Genomic DNA, 18,594 nt, shown 5'->3' with positions numbered 1-18,594 from the left:
AAACCAGGGCAGGGACCTGGAGGCAGGAGCTGATGCAGAGGCCGTGGAGGGGTGCTTACTGGCTTCTTCCTCATGGCTTGCTCACCCTGCTTTCTTAAAGTGCCAGGACCACCAGCCCAGGGATGCCATCCCCCACAATGGGTTGGGCCCTCCTCTGTGACTCACTAATTCTAAAAATGTCCCACAGACCTGTCTACAGGCCAATCTTGTGGGAGTGGCTTCTCAGTTGAGGCCCCCTCTTCCAAAATGACTCAAGCCTGTGTCAAGTTGACACTATCTATCTTTGTTCTCAGTCAGCAGGGTTTCTAGAAACCTTTCCTCACAGCTTTCCTCACAGGCTGTTTGCTGGTTTCTAGCTCCCTCCCTTAAAGAGGAAGCTGCCTTCAGAGTAAGTCCTAGCCAGCCCTGGTGGCACACGCTTTTAATCCCAGCACTCGGGAGGCAGAGACAGGCGGATCTCTGTGAGTTCAAGGGTCGAGGCCAGCCCAGTCTACAGAGCGAGTTCTAGGACAGCCAGAACTGTTACACAGAGAAACCCTGTCTCGAAAAAACAAAACAAAAAAATAAGTCCTATACCGGTTGCCTCTATAGTCCCTGCACTGAATGCTAGCTGAGTCGTTTTCACCAACACGAATTCTTCTCCACACTCACACTCTCAGTGGCAACAAGGTGGCATTCCAGTGGGGGTTACTGAGCTCTGGTGCTGTTGGCTTAGAGTGCGGACCTTTATGGAATATCCGGTTCAGCGAATTCGAGATCCCAGGATGGGTCAAAGTTGGCCCACCTTCCACTTCTTGTGCCCCCACCTCTACCATTCACCATTCTTATTCTTCTCTCTAACTTTATCATTTGGCTAGAAAAATAAACAAATAAAATAACCACCCACCCCCAATAATCACTAAGGACAATAAACACCTGACAAGGAGCATTGAACACAAACCCACCCTAGCTGTCACGACCCTCCCAGGAGAGACGTGCAAGGCAGAGACAGTAGCAATTACGTATTAGGCGTTAACAGAGCTCAACAAGAACTATGCCAAGTCCAAAGACCAGGTTCCTCTCCCAGGGTTGGGCCTAGGAGAGTTCTGGAGGTGACATTTGACCTAGGGTGATTGATTGATAGATAAGGACTTGACTTTTGACAGACAAGAATGCCCACATTCAGAGAAGAAACGGAAAGGAATTCCATGTCCCAGGCACAGTCGAGCTGGGCAGGTTAAGAGTTACTGTACTGACCCATGTGCACGGAACAGAGCTCAGGAGTGCCTGGATGGCAGAGACAATGGGACCCAAGAGAAGAGATGAGGGAACAGGATGAAACACATCATTCAAACTTGGAAGTCCCCACATGATTTGAGGATCCCTCAGGATCCAATAAGCACATGCTTAGGTCACCAGGAGAAAAAAAAATCAAAATGAGGCTATATAAAAAGAAATGAGAATGATTTCAATATACCATTGACATTTGTGCAATTTGTTTTAGGCCTCGGGATTATAAAAAAAAATATGGAATCACATGAAAAGGAGCTGTGTAATCGTTTCAGGGTTGAAGAGCTCTAAAATCTCTCCTGGCTGTTATGGATCGAGCATGAAATGTCCCCATCATGGGCTCCGGTGTTTGAATCAATTGATCCCTAACTGGTGCTGCCTGGGGAGGATTCAGAAGTTAGAGAAGCTAGAACTTGACTGGGGGACCCGGGGTACTGGGGATGGGGCTTAAGTGATTTCTGTGTGTGTGTGTGTGTGTATGTGTGTGTGTGTGTGTCTGTCTGTCTGTGTCTGTGTGTGTTTCTGCATCTGTCTGCCCTCTCTCTCCTCATCTGCAAAGCTGTGAGAAGTCCCAGTTGCACACTCTACCATGCCTTCTCCACAACAATACCCTCAAACAGCGGACAGTGTAGGGGAGCAAAACCTTCCTCCTTCCAGCTGCCTTAGCCAGGTATTCTATCACAGAGACGAGACGTCAGTGATGTGCCAGGCGTTAGACCTAGTGCAGAAACTATGTGCCAGCAGATCTTCCTTTGGGCTAGACAGAGTGGGGTTAAAACACTTTCTGCATGGCCCATAACTCTGCCTTTTAACCCCCTTGGGAGAGCTAGCTCGTGTGGAGTCAGCTGTTTATCCAAAGGACCTCCGACTTGTGACAAATGAAAGGAAGGGATTCTTCCAGAGCCCAGAAATAGGAACAGGGGCCCTTTTGAAACATCAAGTGTTCTCTCCCTTCCTCTTCCCCGTCCCGTGTGTGTGCATGTGCGTGCATGAGTGTGCATGTATGTGTGGTCCTAGGAACTAAACTCAGGGCCTCATGCCCTCTACCACTAAGTTATATTCCCAGCCCAAGTACTTGACTCTCTAAAGAAATTAGCCATCTTCCCAGGAACCTACCAAGGGACAACAAACTGACCCTGCTACCCATCATTCCTCACCCTCACCCCTGGCTAAGTTCACACTTAGGCTGGGTGTCACTATCGCTCCATTCCAAGTCCCGCGGCAGGCTAAGAGGCATCCTGGGGTGGGGGGTTAACATGGATATTGCCAGTTAGGGTTCCCCAAAACCAAGACTCCAAGCAGCAGAGACAATCACATCAAGGCAGAGGAAAACTGGCGGCTTACTGTCTCATCAACAGGTGACTGTACCCCACTAGCTCTCCCACTGCCTCTTCCTGTCCTCAGTTTACTCCCTGTCCTAGAGCAGCGAGGGGAGAGGGGGAAAAGCAGATGAGGTCTTTCCTATGACAGCCAGCTTCTGGACTGTAATTCCCTAAGGACACCTTCCTTATCCCAGCATGCTCCGTGCCCAGACTTGGCCTCTAATGCTTTGTTGAAAACGAATGAGAGCCCCTCAGGCCTCCCAACTTTCCAACTTCAAGAGTTCTGTTTGTGGGACAGAGGAGAGTGTTCTTGGCACAGAGCCTGGCATGGGTAACGTGGCACCACCCAGGGCACACGTGGTTTGTTTCCAGCAATGCTAGTTTCCGGGAGGGGATTTGGCTTCCATGGTGTGCAGACCCGCCCCTGACTTTGCATTCTAGCTCCCGTGGGTGGAAAGGTTTAAATTCTAGCAGTTCTCAGCTCTGCTGCATGTTGGCTGAAATCCTCCACCGGCAGCATGAAGCTGGGGGCCTTCCTTCTCTTGGTGTCCCTCGTCACCTTCAGCCTGGAGGTTCAGGAGCTTCAGGCTGCAGTGAGACCATTGCATCTCTTAGGTAAGTTCGAGCAAAAGGTAGCATTGCTCTGTCTTAAATGAAGGTGGCAGAAGTAGGCCATCCAGAACCACTGCGCATGCGCGCAGGAAGTGGGGCGGAGAGGGAGGAAAGCAAGCTCTCTTTAGGATCCTCCTTGATGGTCACCTCTTAGTTCCCTAGAACAGACTCCCTTTTCTGCCTCTTTCTTTTCTCCCTCCATTAGCTGGTCACCTATGTGAACTCTCTGCTCCTGCTTGCTCAGCAGCGGTTCTCCACCTTCCCACTTCTCCCTCTTCACCAGCTTCTTCCTGTCTACAGAAGGCATTTTTCTAATTATGACAATCTCCTTTACCAACGATATTCTCAAAAAGGGTTTTGTTGTCATAGGTTTTTGTTGGTTTTTGTTTGTTTGTTTGTTTGTTTGAGACAGTCTCAGACCGTAGCCCAAGCTGACCTCAAACTTACAGCAATCTTCCTGCCTGGTCCTGCTATGCTGGATACAGGCATGATCCACCTCACCTCCTTTGACCTCTCAAAGGAGTAGTCTTAATTCTCTGCCCATTCTTCCCTTAGCCCTTTGGTAACCACAGCCTCAAATTCTGCCCCATTAAACTCCTGACGCCTTACTCTCGGGTCCTCCGGATGAGTCTCCTGACTCTTCTCAGAAGTAAAGTCTCATCTTGGTAGCCCTGACACTGCATCCCCCCCCCACCCGACCCTACACCCTCCCCCCAACACCATGCAGCCTGGTTTATCTTTTACTGAAATGTATCGCTCAGAAATGTCTTCAGATCCAGCTTAGGCCTCTCTTCTTTACTCTTTTCCCTACTCCATCAACTTCCTGTTTTTGAAACATTGCATCTTTTCCTGCCCTTGCTCTCCCATCTCCTCACTGTGTTCAGCCCTGATTACTCCAAGGCTCTGCCATTGCAATAGCTTCCCCCCAAAAGCTCTCCCCATCCCTCTCTTCCTTCTTCCATGTGCTGACTAGTTGAATCCTGGTTCTGTCTATATTTTCGCAGCAGATAATCTTCTCAAGTGACACCTCATTCTCTTGGCCTGTCAAATGGAACCCCAAATCCTGCTTGCCCTCTGCAGTGCTTGCTTCTCCTGCTTTACTTCCAGCCGCTCCCAAACCTGCCCAGAGAGGCAAATTAGGTATGTCTAAGGGACACCACCTGAAGAGTCATTCCGTGGAAGCGCTTCAGTAGAGTCTGCGCTCTAAGGAACACACGCAGAAGCCATGCCCTGTGACATTTTCCCCTTGGGAATTTTTGCATCTTTCCTCAGCACTCCGTCCGCTTTCTCCCTTTACTCTTCCTTGAGAATATTCCTGCACTTCAAGGCTTGCTTTTTCTGATGAACAAGAAATAATGTCGTTTCTCCTCTGAGCCCTTTGAGTCCTCCAGTTTCCCTTTGCAGGACACTTGCAACACACTGCTTTGTTTTCAAGACCTTAAATGGCGGTCTTACTTGCACTGGAAGGCGCCAAGGGGCCTTATGTATAGAAAAAGTTTATATAGAGAAAAAGCTCAACACAAATACTTAATGATTGACCACACTACTGTGAATAGGGTCAAGGGGTCTTCAACTTTCTCATCTCAGAGGAGCATCAGCACTGGAAACACTGGGGAGCATGCTGTAAAGCAGAGCTAGGGAGACTAACCTCACAGTCAAAATCTCCCCTGCTCTACTCCATGTCCTATGGTGTGGGGATGTGTTGTCATTTACGCCACCGTCTTCCTTCCTTTCCACAAATACGACCGACCCCTCTATCCACATCTCTAAAGTGGGCTTGCTTTAATGAAGTTATGTGTGTGCCTTGTTTTTAACAGAATTAAACGGTAACAGCTTACAAATTATACTCTGCCTTGAGCGAAAAGAAACTAGTGAAATCTACTCCTTAAGCGAGGACTGTCATCCCCAGAACTTGAGCCTAAAGCACAGTGGCTTTCACCATCTGTCTGTCTGTTGTGAGAGGGTAAATTCACTGTGTAGTCCAGGCTGGCCCTATTTGTCTGTTGTGAGAGGGTAAATTCACTGTGTAGTCCAGGCTGGCCCTATTTGTCTGTTGTGAGAGGGTAAATTCACTGTGTAGTCCAGGCTGGCCATTAGCTGAGGAGCTGCCTGCCTCGGCTGGGATTTCCGGTTTATCCCACCTGCCTGGCTTTCAGATGATCTCTTCTGATTTAGGTGCCTGCACTGAGCTCTGCAGAGGTGACTGGGACTGTGCACAAGGGGATCAGTGTGTCAGCACTGGGTGCGGTCATGTCTGTGTTACAAGTTAAGACCAGGTAAAACCATCTTACCCTTACTGTTACCACACGTCTCGCCTAGACCAGGCAGGTTAGACATTTGACCCCATGGGACTTCCAGGAGTTGGTAGGATAGACTCCCATGTGTCTCCCTAGAGTTTCTCCCCTTTTCCCTCCATGAAGAAGATGCACCTACCACAGGATGGCGCTTTCCAAACCTTTAGAATAATTTCCCCACCCAGTCTATCCAGGAGAAAAATCAGACAAGATTTGAGCAAGAAGATAAAATCACCCATTATTCATCACCCCAAAAATGATGTCTGTTTATGACTGTGATACATATTTAACTGTGCTCAAATATAAAAAATATATTTAAAAACAAGAATCTTGTAGCTTTTTGATTCCTTAGCTTTTCAATTTAAAAATAATTAACCAACAATTTTAATATCAGTACTTATCCTCAGTCCCATCCCACCATCTTTGCCTTCTCTGTGGCCCTTTGTATATGCTCTTCTGCCAACAATCTTTGTAAATATAAGCTTACGACATTTATTTTATAATATTAATATGACTGTATGACTATTAAAATGTGCACACCCTTATTAATTCCTTTGGGATACAACCTGATATATATATAATCAATGACCAAAGAATAATCATAGTAAGCCTTTGATGCACATTGCCATATTGACCTAAGCAGATGCTTTTTCTGTAAAATATTTAATGGGATTCATAATACTGTATAAGTTTCCCTTTTTAATTTTCAGTACCTACTAACTGAAAAGAAGAATTTAAAAAAACCTGCTATATGGTATGTCTAAGGGACAGGACTTGAAAAGACAGTCTAGAGTCGTGGGAGTGCTTCTGTAGGTTAAATTGTATTAGCATATTTAGCATATACTCTCAACACCAAACTGTTCGGATCAACAGTCTGGTAAAGCTCCTGCTGCCAAGACTGGCGATCTGAGTTTGATCCCTAGAATCCACATGGTGGAAGGAGAGACCTGGCCTCAAAATCTGCCCTCTAGGGAGCTGGAGAGATGGTTCAGTGGTTAAGAGCATTGCCTGCTCTTCCAAAGGTCCTGAGTTCAATTCCCAGAAACCATATGGTGGCTCACAACCATCTGTAATGGGGTCTGGTGCCCTCTTCTGGCCTACAGGCACACAGACAGAATATTGTATACATAATAAGTAAATAAATAGATATTTTAAAAAAAAATCTGTCCTCTGTCCCCTTAGGCCACGACACGCATGTAACTGCACATACACAAACATCCACACAAATAAATCAAAACAAACAAACCTAAACTGTTCGTGCTCAGAACACTGTATTTGTCCCACCCATCTGTAGCGCTTGCTGGCTTCTATACAGTGCTATGGGTTTCCAGAATCAGGAACTGCTGTTTCTCTTTGCATTCTAGGTAGCTACTTACCCCTCAAACAGCAGGTCTCAAGAACATTCGAAACAGGTTTCTCTGTGTAGCTTTGGAGCCTGTCCTGGGACTCACTCTGTAAGCCAGGCTGACCTCAAACTCACAGAGATCTGCCTGTCTCTGCCTCCTGAATGCTTGGATTAAAGGCATATGCCACCTCTGCCTGACAACAAGTATTCTTTTTATATCTATTTCTCCAACAAAGAATTTTCTCGAGGGTCATCTTCTCTAATAATTGCACCTCTCTTTCTACAGTTTCTACCTTGAAAAAAATTTGCCTGTTTGGAACTCCATGCCCAAGAAAGCTCTTAAAAATGGAGGCCATGAATGAAGATTACAAGGAACACAGTGGGGGAGGGACAAGGAGGTGTTTCTCTTAATAAATCATTATTGTAAACGTCTCCACATTGCTTGCATTATTTGGAGGTTGTCGTGCTTTGACTATGACATGTCTCCCACAGACTCATATGTTGAGGGCAGTTGGTCCATAGTTGATGGCACTGTTCAGGAAGCAGGGCATTACTGAAGGAGATATATCACTGGGGTATTTTGTCCCGGGCCTGCCTTGCTTCTTGTCACTTCCTGCTTGCTTTAGGTGAGCAGCCTCAACCAAACACACTTGTTGGCAAGATAATTCTGCTTTACTACAGAGCAAAGTAGGAGAGCCAGCCACAGACAGCCTTAAACCTCTGAAATAGGGAACCAAAAATAAATTTTCCTTCCTTTAATCTGTCCCTCTCGAGTATCTAATCCTAACAGCAGAAAAGCTACTAATTAATGCCAATGTGTTGAGTTCTGATAACATCTATCCTTGTGGATGGCAGTTTGGGTTCACCAAGAAAATGAACATCCCTATTCTGTGGTCATCACCAACCGAAGGAAAACTATATGCAGAGTTCCCAGAGAGGCCTTTGAAGACTGCTTGCATTGACTTGAGCTACATGATAGCAGCCCCTACACACCAACCTCCTACCCTAAAACTGTGAAAGTTCACAGCTTAGAAGTATACTACTCTATGATACCAAGGTCATTCAGTCTTGAATAACACTTTATGTGGGTCACCCATGTCGTTAAACCCGGACTGTTCACACAGTCTCTTCATACCTCTATTGTGGTAAGAACCAGGCCCTACATCCTAGCTCAGTGCAATGTTTGAACAGGTCTTGAGGATTGCTTTAGATACTCTTGGTGTCAAGCAAGGAGAACCGCTCCTATAACTATCAGTTTATCTCACTAGGGGTAAGGAAGACCAAGAATTCTGGTAGGATGTAAGTAAGAGTACAAGGATGTCACAGTGCTCTCCAGCTTCAGCCAGAATCTTGAAACTCTAGGAATGTCAGCAGGACCAGGAGCGAACTTTCTGAGAGGATAAGGAGGGGGAGGGGGGGGGAAATTTTCAAGCCTTATTTCTGCCACCTTTTACAAGATACCAGGCTGATGGAACGATAACCTCATCATCACAGTTGCAACCAGTAGTGCAATAAAGACTTTCCGGAACTAGAGCTCTCAGCGAAGTCCTGCCCCCAAGCGGTGCCCCGGAAGTATTTCCCAGCTGGCTCACGTAGGAAAAATGGCGGCGGTGCAGGTCGCCTCGTCGCTTCCTTGTGGGCAGCCGCGAGGGGCCCCGCAGGAGCTGTCGCCCGAGCAGGACGATGGGTTCCGCCGCTTGTCAGCCAGGCTCCGCGCGCTGCAGCCGGATGACAGCACCGTGTCCCGCATGGAGATCCACCTGCTCTTCGACCAGCTCATCTCCGAGAACTACAGTGAGGGCGGCAGCGTAGCCCCCGAGGTAAGCGGCGCGCCTCCCCCTTCCTGGACAACGGCAGGTTCTTTCCTCCGGACCTTCCGGGTGTCACCGGTCCTCAGAGTGCCTTAGTTCCAGGCTGGCTTTCTCACTTCGTCTGTGCCGTATTCTCTGCCCTCCATCTGAAAGGCTGCAAGCTAGCATCTTTCAAAGGCTGCTGCTCTGACGCCCTAGGCTGCCATCCCTGGCGAACGATTCCAGGGATGTCGAGGATAATTTTTGTTGGTTTCGTTGATGAACACACTGAAGCTCACAGAGAGCCAGTGTCACGGTTTTGGCTAATTGGAGCCTACGTTTGCCCTGGTGCCGGTGTTTTCTATTTTGTTTCCGCACTAGCGCCTCCTCCTTTGCCTCACTTCTACTGTCAGAGTAATCTTACTGATACACATCGGACCTTGTGTATCATTAATTCCCTAATCCTTGAGCCAGTCCTACCATGGCCCTCAAACACCTCCAACTTGAGAGCTCTCAACGGTGACTTTATTCGGCTCTTCTCCCACAGTCCCAGTCCGTTCTACTCTACCCACCTGAAATACACACAAGGCGGACATGCTGTTCCTTTCCATTATCCTGGGGCCTGTCGGATTAAAATCCAGCAGAATCTGTCTCAAACATGTTCCTCAATTTAGTCTCCTTTTTATTCTTATTGTCTCTGCTTTAGGTAAACTAATTCCTGCCCAAACTGTTCCCCTGGTTTCTCACCGGTCTTCTCCAGACTAGCCCCTTTCCAGACTGTTCTTTGCCAGAATCTACTATTTAGTTAAAAAAAAAAAAGCAAACAAAAAAACCCATAAAAGTGTAAAACTGGTCAGAGATTTTCATTGTACATTGGCAAATGACAGAAACAACTTGCTTAATAAAAGTCAGTACGTGAAGCTCAAGGAAGGAGGAGATTTTAAAAATAACTGAACATTTATATAGAAAGGGGGAAAATCCAGACAAGCTCAGCATGGCTAAGGGAGCGGAGTGGAATGAAGAGTGAAGTTAGGGGGACTTTTATTTGTACACTTTGATATTTAGGGGGACTTTTATTTGTACACTTTGATATTTTGTGCAGCAGCGACAAGGTGTGCTTTTCCCCTTTTCTCCTCTTGGACCCCAGGTGCAGTCATCTGGAACGTGTTGCTGTTCAAGACCTGAGGGCTTTTCGGTCTCCAAGGCTCCCCACCCTCCATCCCCATCTTTTGGCTTTTTGATTGCTTGTCTGCCTGGCAAAGTTCTGCTCATTCTTCAGATCATTCCAGATTCTGCTTAAAATTCACCTTCAGGAGCCCTCTTTACCGGGTTTCTGTGGAATTCTTTCTGTTCTTAATTTACTTTATTTGTGTTTCTTTCTATTTCCCTCACTAGACTGTCAGTTCTCCGTGGTTCGGGGAAATGTTTGGTTAGCCTTTTAGCCCGGCTCAGAGCCTTTTTCCTTAGCAAGCGTCATTAGGTAGTGTCATTTGTGGTTAGCGCCTTCTTTTTGTTGTTGTAATCTTTCTAATTCTATGTAAGTCACGTAAGTGTATTTCTGATTTGCCCCGTAGCATTGAATGTCTGACTCGCTTGGTACCTTTAGCTGTAGCACGTGTGCTTTTCCATGCTGGAACCCTTCTTTTGTTATTTAATTGTACTATATGGTAAAAGTTCCTTTCCTTCTTTTTAGTACTTCCTAATTTTTGTTATTTCATTCCCCCAAACCTTACTTTCTGCCTCAACTTTCACTGGGATATTTTCCCTCACTGGGTGTGGAACATTCATTATACTTTTCCCATTTGACTGTGTTTGGGGTGCTCACTCGGCTAACCGGTGCTGTATTTGGGGTGTTCACTCAGCTAACCGGTGCTGTATTTGGGGTGTTCACTCAGCTAACCGGTGCTGTATTTGGGATGCTCACTCGGCTAACCGGTGCATTTATCTTTTTTTTTTTTTTTAGGACGTCAGTGCTGTTCTTGTGCGGGCTTGTCAGTTGGTGCCTCTTAGTCAGAATCACCTTGTCAGCAAAGTGTCCCAGCTGATCCACCATTTACTTTACAGACTGCAGGTAAGCATGTGTGTCACTTCAGGGCTCAGACTGTGAATGCAGATATGGTAGGCTCAGCTCTTTGTTCTGTTTGAGACAGGATCTTAGCTCTGGTTGGCTGAGAAAGACCTTGCCCTTCTGATCTTTTTGTTCATGTTTATTTAAAGTGTTGGGATTACAGATGCTCGCTACCATGCCCAGGTCGGTTCTCTGATGTTTTGAAAAGCTTCAAATAAACATAATGCCTTGAACTGGGAGTTCAACTCATTGGTAGAGCCTTGCCTTGAGGGCCTGGCACACATGAGGCCATGGGTTCAATCCCAGCATCAGTACCACCGAAAAAAACCAATGCTTAATAAGAGTATATCATTAAGACCAAGTAGAATTCTGGCTGAATATATTTTCTGAGAGATTCTAGACTTTTGCTTATGAGAATATTCTTTTTATGTTTGGTTCAATAAACCAACATCATTCATACCAACTTAGATTTTTTTTTTCCCATGGAAAATAGAATTGATTGAGTTATATCCCAGAACATAGTCAAATGATTCCCTATGTCTTTCCCACCAATATTACTCACTTTTCCTGAAACTCTTATTTTTGAAATCTATATAAAACCCCACAAGTATCTTGGGAACAGGGAGCCCCAGTATAAAAAGACCACAGTTATTTCTGCCAAGATCTGTTCTGCAGTTCTCCATCTGTAAAACTTGTAAGTGAATCCATGAGTAGATGAGTGTACGAATATCAGTTAGCATTGTCTCAACCAGAATCCTTCAGACTGCGAGAGAGGAGGGCATCCAAATAAAAGCAGAACCCTGCTGCTGGGCAAGGGGATGGATGCTGGCAGGTAACCAGCTGCGTGTGTTAGATGCTGGCGTGTAACCAGCTGCTTGTGTTAGATGCTGGCGTGCAACCAGCTGTGTGTGTGTTAGATGCTGGCGTGTGACCAGCTGCATATATTCCAGGTTTAGACTGTCACAGACAGATGTGGGATGGCTTCTGAATTTTCACTATTGTCATATGCTTCATCTCTGTGTCACTGGCAATTGGAGAACTTCCCAACACCTGTGGCATCAAGAGCCCATAACCAACTTTCTAACATTTGATGACACTAAATATGGACTTGAATGTCCATAAATTGGGTTTTGGTCAGCCCACTTTTTCTTGAGAAAATTATAAACTCTAGGGGACAGGGGTTTGTCATATCTTCTTGGTGTGTTCCTCACATCATGACAATACATAGTTAGCAGATGTGTTTGTTTGCTACGTATTAGTTGAATAGTTACTATATGCTAAGTCAGTTTAATTGAATTAAGACATTTCAGTGTATTGAATTTTGTATCTGTGTTTATAGTTGTCAGTTTCTAATTAGTTCCAGGAAAAGTTACAAGGACCTCCAGGTTCTACTTTGGAGATATCAAAGGGACAGAAGTGATCAAGACCCTATAGCAGGGAGACGGTCTCCTCCTATCTTGATCAAACTTAGAGCCAGTGCTTTGGTACAAAAAAGATGAACGTGTGCTCTCTTCCATTAGATCATCTCTGTTTTTTCCTTTCTTGTTAGGTGGTTGTAGACGAGCAGAACTTGGATTTCCTATTGACCTATACAATTTCAGCTATTCAGCAGTGCAGCTCTTGGACACACATGGAAATTCTTCAAGCCCTGGCTGCTCTGGTTTACTGCAATGGTTCAAAATGTCAAAAGGTAGTGTCTTAGGTTGTGTTTTGTTACCGTGATAAACAGCACAACCAAAAGCAACTAAAGGAAGAAAGTGTTTATTTCATTTTACAACTTATAGCCAATTATCCAAAGAAGCTGGGGCAGGAACTGTAACCGAAACCACCGGGAGATGCTGCTTACTAGCTTGCTTCCTCTGGCTTGCTCAGCTGTCTTTTTTATACAGTGCAGGCCCAACTGCCTCGGGATGGCACCACCCACAGTGGGCTGGAGCCCACTACATCAGTTAGCAGTTAAAGGAACTCCCCACAAACACTTCTCCAGGCCACCTGATGGAGACAGTTCCTCAGTTGAGGTCCCCTCTTCCCAGGTGACTCTAGGTTTGCATCAGGTATTTTAAACTGTTACATCTTTCTTTTGAAAGGCTAGTAACACAGACTTGAGAGCCAAGATACCTGTTTTCAAATATCCATCCTGCCACAATTGCATGTATAGCCTTCCTAAGATATTGCTCTGAGGATGAAACGGTGCTTGGCTATAACTGTTGGCCATTATTATCATCGTCACCCTTCGTCCACGTATCCAAGACTAAAGAGCCCCAGCAATTACCTAGTCATGATTTTTTCTTAAAAAAAAGATTTTTAAAGATTTATTTTATTATTATGCATTATTGTCTGCATTGCCAGAAGAGGGCACCAGATCTCATTACAGGTGGTTGTGAGCCACCATGTGGTTGCTGGAAATTGAACTCAGGACCTCTGGAAGAACAGCCAGTGCTCTTAACCTCTGAGCCATCTCTCCAGCCCCCTAGTCATGATTCTTACTGCTGATTCCTGGCATATGTTTAGGTAGCCATTGAAGGATTTACCTAATGGCTAATTTTTTTTATATTTAACTGTTCTTTAGTTAGGAAAATATTGTCTAACAGGTACAGTCTTCCTAGAAGCTGTTCTTATACCCACACTGTTGATATTTTGTTTCAGTATCTCCCAGACCTGCTAGGCAAGAGTGGCCTCTTGATGAAGTTGAGTGACTCAGCTCACTCTGATCCTGAGGTCAGGAGAGCTGCAGTGCATTGTATGGCAAACTTGTGTCTCAGGTATGTGGATCCAACCTGGTTTCCCAACAGTAGAAGGAAGAACTCTCCTGGGTCTTTTGTAGATTGTAGAAAAATAACCTAGGTTAAGCTATGCCTGGTGATGCATGACTTTGATCCCAGTACTCAGGAGGCTGAGGCAAGAGGATCCTTAGCTTGAGGCTATCGTACATAGCAAGTTCCAGACCAGCTTGGGCAATAGGTCAGACTGTCTCAATAAACAAAACGAGAGAACCTAATTTACATTTTCCATGCTTTTTAGCAGGGTTATCTGGTATTGTCTGTTTTTAATTAAAGAAAACCTATCCAGAAATAAAGGGAGAAATGCATGCTAGAAGTGATAGGTGTGTGAATATGTTAGTCAGTTTTATTTTCTGTTGGTGTAAATTTTAGTCATATTCTTTTAGAAAGAATATTTATGTAAATTTAGGCTCTTGTGAGAGTTTCTGTTAAGCCCATATTCTTTAAGAAGATGGAGCTGGCAGGCGGTGGTTGGCACACACCTTTAATCCCAGCACTCGGGAGGCAGAGGCAGGAGAATATCTGTGAGTTCGAGGCCAGCCTGGTCTGCAAGAGCTAGTTCTAGATCAAGCTCCAAAGCTACAGAGAAACTCTGTGTCAGAAAAAAGAAAAAAAAAAAAAAGATGAACTGATACCATACCGTGCAGTAACAGACAGGCAGCACAAACTTGGCCTTGTCTCTACATAGTTCTGTCTGTCCCGTGCCTGGGAAAGCAGACTCGGTCTTGTTCTCACTCTGCAGGATCTGTCTGTGGTATTTCCCTCCTGTGACTGAATGGCAGAACCAAAAGAAGATTATTTCTTCTCCACACCTCCTCCACTACGCTGCTGTGACATAGTTCTCTTCCACCTTCATGTGTGTTCAAGCCTGTGTTAGTCCAGCAGTACTAATCAGCCAAAGTGCCATTTCTAGAGTACAGTAGCATTCAGTGATGTGTGCTAGACTTAGCAGTCTGCGTTGCTGTTGTTAATTCTTATCTATCTATAAGAACCATTTCAAAGGAGACCGCTTGAATTGTTCTCTCTGCTTGTGTTTTAGTGTTCCAGGACAGCCTTACCTGGAGGAGTCCTACCAGAATGTCTGCTTCCAAGCTTTCTTGACCATTTTACAGTCTCCAAAATCGTCTGATATGGATGATATAACATTTTGCATGGTAGGTGGAGCTGCTGTTAACATCCAAACGGAGACTAGAGGATTTGACTGCTCTATTAGATTCATCTGGAAAGATAGAGCTACACAGATGTGTAAATGGTGTCTGTAAGTCATCAGCACTGAGGCCACACCTTTGAATTTAAATGATAAGGAACCATTTTGCTTGCTTTGGTTTGCTCTGAGTGTTGTTTTGACAACTTAAAAGGCCATATTCTTTCTCCTCCTTAATCTAAAAACAGTACAATGATTATGAATGATTTTAGAGTAAAAAGGAAGAAAGGGCTCAATAATATCATTTTAATGACAAATATGATGATATGTGAACATATTTTAATTCAGAAGCATATATTTTAAACATTATAGATCTAACATAGTGAAAGTTATTTTTGGTACCTGACTGAGGTATGACTGCTGGAAATAATTCATCCTGTGGGCCACCAGCTTTTTGAAAGAGCATGTTTATTATTTGATGCCTTGTTTTACAACCTTCCCATTTTTTAAGTTTTAATGACTCTTAGACAACTTCCCTGTGCATATTTATATGCGTCATGGTTTCTGGTGGCTACCGATAGAATAATTTGAGCATATTACTTAACTTCCTGGTGCCTCCATGTTCTGCCCATATTGTGGGGCTTTTATGTGGTGCACAAGATAAAGCATTTAAAATGTGTGACAGAATCATGTCAGTGTTGTTGACTTTCACATTTAGCCTGTGTTAGCGTATGTAATTGTCACAGCCGTAATTCATGAAAGTCGACTTCTCCCACTATTTCAACAAGTCTGCGGTTCACTGCTTCCCCTGTGGGGGATTTCTGAAGGATGGAGTTCTAGAAGTGAGGGCACTTGATCAGAACTGCCCTCCCACCCGTGCCTTGGCCTTTAGGAGCCACTCAGGGTGTTCATTACAGAGCTTTTCACATCTTCTCTCTGCTCCTTTAAAAAAAAAAAAAAAAAACTTTTTTTTTTTTTTTATCATTTGTTTGGTTTTTGTGATAAGGTTTCTCTGTGTAACAGTTCTGGCTGTCCTGGAAGTCATTCTGTAGACCAGGCTGGCCTCAAACTCACAGAGATCTGCCTGCCTCTGTCTCCTGAGTGCTGGGATTAAGAGCACGCACCACCACTGCCCAGCTAAAAACTTTTATGTGCACTTTATGTATGTGTATGTGAGCATGTGGGCATGCCTCAGCACTTGTGTGGAGCTCAGAGGACATGTTGGAGAAGTTGGTTCTCTCCTTCCACCAGGTGGGTCCTGGGAACTGAACTCAGGTCGTCAGCTTTGGCGGCAGGCGACCGTACCTGCTGAGCTGTCTCACAGGCCCTCTGCACCCCTTCTGCAGTCTCACCCACCCGCTTTCTTGCTCAGTTATGCTTGCTGACTTAGAAGTGTACACAGTAAGAGGGCTCTTCTAGACGGATGCCCAGGGCGCTCATCAACCCTGGTCTCTGGTCCCGTCTCTGCTGTGTGTGCTGCTTAAAATGTTCCTTCGTCTCTTCTGTTCTAACAGTTAGAGTTGGTCCCTGAGGAACCAGGTCTTACTCTGTCTTCTAACTTGCATCTCTGCTGCCCTCCCCTCAGTTGTTACAGAACGCACTGAAAGGCATACAGTCCCTTCTTAATGGCGGGAAGATGAGAATGACGGAAACTGAGCACCTGGGTGCGCTCCTCGCGGTGCTGAAGGTGAGGCGAGTCTTTAGCTTCACATCCCAAGTGTGGGCTCTCCTGTCCTTGCACCTCTCTGGCCAGCCCTCTATGACTTAGAAGATCTCAAGTGGATTATAAGAGCAAAGTAAATTGTTCATATTCAAGTGTACTCAGTTCAAATTAAGAGCAGAGGACAACCACAATCAATATATCAAAGTTTTAAGAATTACTTTGGAATCTCAGAAAAGAATCAGTAGTGAGGTATAATCTGTAAATGATATAATCTGTAAATGATCTTGAACCCACCTTTCCCTTTTTGTACTTAAGGAGCAGTAGGCTGCCATTGCTAGCTCCTGAGCCTGCACACAATGGGAAAATCGGGTCATCCTCTGAGACCCAGAGCCTTTCAGTTCATCCAGGAAGAATCAGAGACACGGTGTTCACCTCAGGTCAAAGCCATCTGTGACCAATATTTTAATTACTTTCTCTTAATCCTTAAATAGAGAGGAACAAATATGGAAATAGATGAATAAATAAAAACAGTAAATTAGGCGCTGGAGAGATGGCTTGTTGGTTAAGAGTGCTGGTTCCTTTTACAGAGTACCCGGCACATACTTGGTGGCTCACAACCATTCACAGCTCCAGTTCCATGGGATCCAATCCCCTCTTCTGACCTCCACAGGCACCTGGTACACACATGGCACACATACAGGCAGGCAAAACTCTCATGCACATAAATAAACCTTAAAAAAATAATAAATTAGTTTAAACAATTTGTGACCAATAAAATAACAGGATAAAAGTGATTTGATAAATAAAAATTACAGATGCACTAAAACTAAACCTAATCTGGTGTGACCAGTGCAGCAGATCCAGCTGCATTCTTGCCCATCCCAGTACTTACTTGCCATGCCCAGTCTCTGAAATCAGATGAAATCATGAGCATTGGAGAGACATGGACATAGATGAGGTTAAATACTTCTCTGAGCACTAACCTTAAGTTATCTCCTTTGTCTCATTTATATATATATATATATATATATATATATATATATATATATATGTTTGTTTTTTGAGACAAATTTTCTCTGTAGCTTTGGAGCCTGTCCTGGAACTAACTCCTGTAGATCAGACTGGCCTTGAGCTCACAGAGATCTACCTGCCTCTGCCTCCTGAGTGCTGGGATTAAAGGCATGTACCACCACCACCACCTGATCATTTTTATTCTGTAATAGTTTTTTTTTTTAATGTATACAATGTTCCGCCCACATGTATGACTGCATGCCAGAGGAGGACACCAGATCTCATTATAGATGGTTGTGAGCTACCATGTGATTGCTGGGAATTGGACTCAGGACTCTGAAGAGCAAGCAGTGCTCTTAACCTCTGAGCCATCTCTCCAGCCCTCTGTAATAGTTCTTAAACATTGGTTTGTGCTTCAGTGAGAACGAGCTGATTCCGTTTCTGATCTATATGGCATTTGTTTCTCCTCACCTTTCCTTGTCAGAAAGCCATGTTTCACGGACTCCCTGGATTAAACATAGAGATGCCCACAGTGCTATACCCAACTCCACTTCCTCAGTATGATGGACGATCACCCGTTCAACCACAGCAACCAGAACCCAGTGCTGCTCGACTATCTGCGGTACATTTCTGTCCATTGAGATTTCAGCTGTGGATTGTTCGCGTGCTTACTGTGTGCGTGTGTGTGCCACTAGGAATTTGTTTTCAAGTTATTGTAGTTAATACAGAAATATAAAATTGATCAGATTGCTGAGAATGTCAGTTAGAGTACCTTGTACTTCTGAGAGGTCTAGGCATTGTGACCGCTACAAACAAGCATTTGCTTTACATCAGTGCTGTGAAGACTCCTTTCTAGACCCTCAAAGCCAAGAAGGATCAGTATACTTCTTTTTGTAAAGGGCTGGCTATCACAGGTAACGTGGTGCAAAGCAACCAGGAATTCTCTGTGGAAGCAGATGGGCTACATTTCAGTGAAGCTTAATAGAAACAGGTTTCAGGGTGGGCTGCAGTTAGCCTTGGGTCATAACGTCACAGTCATTCTTTAGAGCCATTAAAGCCCATGATGCTCCTGTCACATTCCCCAGCCTTTCTAGACAGCTGTCTTTTCCCGAGACTCTGGAGCATTCATAGGGTGACCAAGATTTGTTTCTAGAAACGTGACAGCAGACAAAGAGTGCTTAAATTGGAAATTCCCTTATTTATTCAACATTTATACATGGGCTACACTAAGATGTAGCTAGAAGTTTCTGTCTCTCCTGATCCTGTAGCCATTCTGTCCCAAAGAAACACACAGAA

The 18,594-nt window shown here is 44.8% G+C and overlaps 2 protein-coding genes across 2 annotated transcripts in view; both read left to right on the top strand.

Moving 5' to 3' along the window:
• Nucleotides 1-3,052: 3,052 nt before the first annotated feature.
• LOC142831868 (protein Wfdc21-like) lies at nt 3,053-7,274 on the top strand. Its single transcript, XM_075942284.1, has 3 exons — nt 3,053-3,206; nt 5,379-5,479; nt 7,129-7,274. The coding sequence occupies exons 1-2, from the start codon at nt 3,110-3,112 to the stop codon at nt 5,471-5,473; spliced, it is 192 nt and encodes a 63-aa protein (XP_075798399.1). The 5' UTR covers nt 3,053-3,109; the 3' UTR covers nt 5,474-5,479; nt 7,129-7,274.
• A 1,145-nt stretch (nt 7,275-8,419) lies between these two features.
• Nucleotides 8,420-18,594, top strand: part of Heatr6 (HEAT repeat containing 6) — a 33,536-nt gene continuing 23,361 nt past the window's right edge. The window contains exons 1-7 of the mRNA XM_075991317.1: nt 8,420-8,662; nt 10,596-10,703; nt 12,250-12,390; nt 13,347-13,462; nt 14,520-14,634; nt 16,210-16,311; nt 17,783-17,920. Of these exons, the coding sequence (XP_075847432.1) occupies nt 8,444-8,662; nt 10,596-10,703; nt 12,250-12,390; nt 13,347-13,462; nt 14,520-14,634; nt 16,210-16,311; nt 17,783-17,920 (939 nt within the window). The 5' untranslated portion in view covers nt 8,420-8,443. The remainder of the gene's footprint in view (nt 8,663-10,595; nt 10,704-12,249; nt 12,391-13,346; nt 13,463-14,519; nt 14,635-16,209; nt 16,312-17,782; nt 17,921-18,594) is intronic.

This window comes from Microtus pennsylvanicus, chromosome 11, assembly GCF_037038515.1.
Source record: "Microtus pennsylvanicus isolate mMicPen1 chromosome 11, mMicPen1.hap1, whole genome shotgun sequence".
Lineage (NCBI taxonomy): Eukaryota > Metazoa > Chordata > Mammalia > Rodentia > Cricetidae > Microtus > Microtus pennsylvanicus.
The sequence above is the reverse complement of the archived record's forward strand: the minus strand, read 5'-3'. Positions and strand labels throughout refer to the sequence as shown.